We start from the raw sequence: 3,293 nt of genomic DNA, 5'->3' as shown, positions 1-3,293 counted from the left end.
AATTAAATTAAAATTATCTCTTCTCATCCATCTACTCATTTTTCTTCTTCTTCTTCAAGAATTGCAGTATAAAAGCCACCAGAGCTTTTCTGCAACTGCTCCCTTCCATTCTAATGGAGGAATCAACTGAATCCTCCATTAATAGAGATCTGAAGTTCTCCATTAATTCTTCTTCTTCTTCTTCTTTAGAGAGTGGCTGGACTGTATATTTTGAAGAGTTTCTTGCTTCTCAGAAGGAAGAGCAGAAAGAGCAAAACACTTCATCAATGGTTTCTGATGCTGCATCTAACTTTCCAGCAAAAGTTACAGTGAAATCAGAGCCTTCTGTGAGCTGCAAGACAATAAGCTTGAAGAAGAGGAAAGCAAAGGGAGTCTCCTTCTTTGATGGTGATCCCTTAGAAGATACTGCAAGCTCACCTGCTAACAGCCCAACTGTTAGTATTTTCTTATATTTTTTTTGATAACTTCTGTTAGACAAACAATAATGGCAGCATATATGGAAGATAAATACAGATTACAGAGCATAATTTAATGATTCTGATAGTATATTTCATGAGTAGGTTAGTGGCATGGATGATAAACTGGAGGTGAACAAAGGGAAGAAGGATGATATCAGAAGCATTTCTGAGGTGAATCTTATTACAGTTTGTTATTGATATTATTATTGTGAGATAAATAAGGCTTATTTGAGATTAATAAGGTTTCTAATTTTGATTTTTGTAGAAGGTGAAGGATTGTGAGAATTGTGCAGAGATGAAGAGGGAAGTTTTTGATGATTTGGGTGTTGCAGATGGCTCAAGGGAGCTTACAGAGCTGAAGAAGAAGGGGCTCTGCTTGGTTCCTTTGTCAATGCTTGTAGATTTTCTCCAACAATGATTTCCTCTTTGATGCATATATAGAAAAAGATCAAATTGGTTCTCTAACTTTTTCAGAAGGATCATATAATCTTTGAATATATAGAAGTATCGATTTGATCCCTTCACTCTTTAAATAAGGATTAAATTAGTCCTTATGTGATTCAAGCGATTAAAACGAGACTTTTAAATAGTTGGAGATCATTTTGATCTTTGAGAGAAGACCATTTTGATCTCTCTTTTTTATTTTCTTCATTTTTTTTATGGTGGTTTGCTTGGATTGAGAAAGATCACCAACCTGCAAGTTTAATTTGGTGATTTTTCACATTGTGAAAATTATTGAGAGCTTGTGAGTGCAATCTGTAAGTAACACAATTTGGATCAAAACATAATGGCAAGTGGGAATTATGTCCTTTTGAGGGGATCCAAAGTAGAAAAGTTTGTTTTTTTTTTTTGTTAGAGGGGTATCTACCTCCGCCATCTTCATAAGAGATGCTAGGCGGCGTAACTAATTCCTCAGCAAGCCTACCAGCAATCAGCCCAATAGGTGTATGACCCGCAGTTGTTTTCTACCCACTTAAGAGGCCGTGCCGCATGAGAGAGTAATCAAATATGAGTTTGAGGGTTCCCAACTATTCTCGCCCACCAACCCACCTAAGCTCGTGGTGTGTTTGGCTTTCAAAGAAACAAATTATAAGATTTAGCAGCTAAGGTTAATTTGATTATATATTTTTAGCTATTTTATGGAAATCAGCATAAAGCTGTTTCAAAAAAAGAAAAGGGCAGCTTTTCATAAAAAAAATTGCTGAAGTGTTTTTGAAACTACTTAATGGATTAATTTTATAGTAACAATTTCTTCACCTTTTCTATGAAAAATAAAATGCTCAATAGAACAATCACTTAAAATAATAATAGCAATAAAAAAGCTTTCAGTAATAGTGCTGTTTTCATCTGTGTTAGTGATTATATATGATAAGTTGAACTGATAAGGAAGATTGAGTTTTGCTTAAATATTGCTAAAATTTTGAAATCAAATATTGATTTGATTTGGTGCTTTATGCCAAAAAATTTGCGGCAGTAGAGAGAAAAAATTATTTACGAAAATTTAACACGCACAAAAAAAAAAGAGAGAGTCGCAAGTAAAATGATAATTATAGGTAAAACAATGAAAAAATAAAAGAATCATGGGACATAGACCACAATGTTTATAATGGGTCACAAATTATCCTCTTTTGCAAGATGGGAAAAATGTCATTAAAATATAGCAAATATAAATCATGTGTCTTGTCCCAATTGAGTTGTATTTAAAAGATTTTTTGTTATTTGTATGGAGAGAGATCAAAATGTTTAGTGTAAATCTTGGGGTCAACGTTAGAAGTCAGAGGTAGCATTGATGGGATGCATCAATATTATATGCAATGACATGCATCGATGATATTGGTGACTAAGTTAACATGCGCCAGCGTTTAAGATTGCGGAGTGCATCAACCTAATACATGATGACATGTGTTCACATTGTTAGAAGTAGCATGCATTGACGTAAACTAGGGTAAGCGAAATCAGACGATAGTAGTCAAAAGATTATAGTCAAGAAATGATGATCATAGGACCATAGTTGGGCAACGATGGTTGGAAGATTATAGTTGAGTGACAATGATCGAAGGATCATAGTCATAAGATGATGGTCTGAGGGGTATAATTTGATGACAGTGATCAAAGGAATGTAGTTGGGTGATTGTAGTCACATAGTCGTATTAAGACAATGGCGGTAAGAGAACTATAGTAATGTTCGGTGATTAGAGGATCAAAGTTGGGCGATGGAGGTTATGAATTTGTAGCCAGGCGATGGAGGTTGAGAGACCATAGTTGGACAATACTCGGAGGATCGTAGTCAGACGATGATGGTTGGAGCAAACAAAGTTCAGTGATGAGGGTTGGATGATTATAATTGGGTGATGGTGTTTTGGAGGACCAAAGCCATGCGATAATGTTTCGAAGATCGCAATCAACTAACGACGATCGGAGGACTATAGTCTGGTGACAATGGTTAAAGGACCTACGCCACATGAAGGGGGTCAGAAGACTATAATCAGATGATGATTGTTGAGAGATTATAACAGGTGATGGTGTTTGGGAGATTGAAGTTGGGCGATAGGGGTCGAGAGATCATAATCGGGCTATAACAGTTTGGACGAAAGTGTTTTGTTGGGTGATGGTAATTGGATGATCGAAGTTGATTGATGGTGTTCAGAGAACCAAAGTTGAGCCACGATGATCAGGAGACTTTAGACGGGCGACTTTGGTCGAAGGGCCGTAGTCGAGTAATAATGGTTGGAGGACCTTAGTTAGGTGATCGTAGTCACAAAATAGTAGTCGGGGTGGTCGGATGGCTATTATCTAATAGCATGTAATATCAGTTTTTGCTCCAGGTTCGTCCGG

General features: G+C 36.4%; 1 protein-coding gene across 2 annotated transcripts; it reads left to right on the top strand.

Annotated features, from left to right (window-relative positions):
* The first annotated feature begins 43 nt into the window (after positions 1 to 43).
* LOC110102395 (vascular-related unknown protein 4) lies at positions 44 to 1,287 on the top strand. Of its 2 annotated transcripts, none has more exons than XM_020830726.2 (3): positions 44 to 434; positions 561 to 629; positions 727 to 1,287. In XM_020830726.2, the coding sequence occupies exons 1-3, from the start codon at positions 114 to 116 to the stop codon at positions 874 to 876; spliced, it is 540 nt and encodes a 179-aa protein (XP_020686385.2). In that variant the 5' UTR covers positions 44 to 113; the 3' UTR covers positions 877 to 1,287. The 2 variants fall into 2 exon arrangements, with proteins under 2 accessions (XP_020686385.2, XP_020686384.2); XM_020830725.2 differs by having other exon boundaries at positions 48 to 434; positions 724 to 1,287.
* Positions 1,288 to 3,293: the final 2,006 nt, after the last annotated feature.

Source organism: Dendrobium catenatum, unplaced genomic scaffold (assembly GCF_001605985.2).
Source record: "Dendrobium catenatum unplaced genomic scaffold, ASM160598v2 original_scaffold_213530, whole genome shotgun sequence".
In the NCBI taxonomy this organism is placed as follows: Eukaryota; Viridiplantae; Streptophyta; class Magnoliopsida; order Asparagales; family Orchidaceae; genus Dendrobium; species Dendrobium catenatum.
The sequence above is the reverse complement of the archived record's forward strand: the minus strand, read 5'-3'. Positions and strand labels throughout refer to the sequence as shown.

Coding starts and splice junctions, on each gene's coding strand:
- LOC110102395 (XM_020830725.2), top strand. CDS start 114: ATGGAGGAATCAACTGAATCCTCCATTAATAGAGATCTGAAGTTCTCC. Junction 435..560: donor CACCTGCTAACAGCCCAACT/GTTAGTATTTTC, acceptor TTTCATGAGTAG/GTTAGTGGCATGGATGATAA. Junction 630..723: donor ATATCAGAAGCATTTCTGAG/GTGAATCTTATT, acceptor TGATTTTTGTAG/AAGGTGAAGGATTGTGAGAA.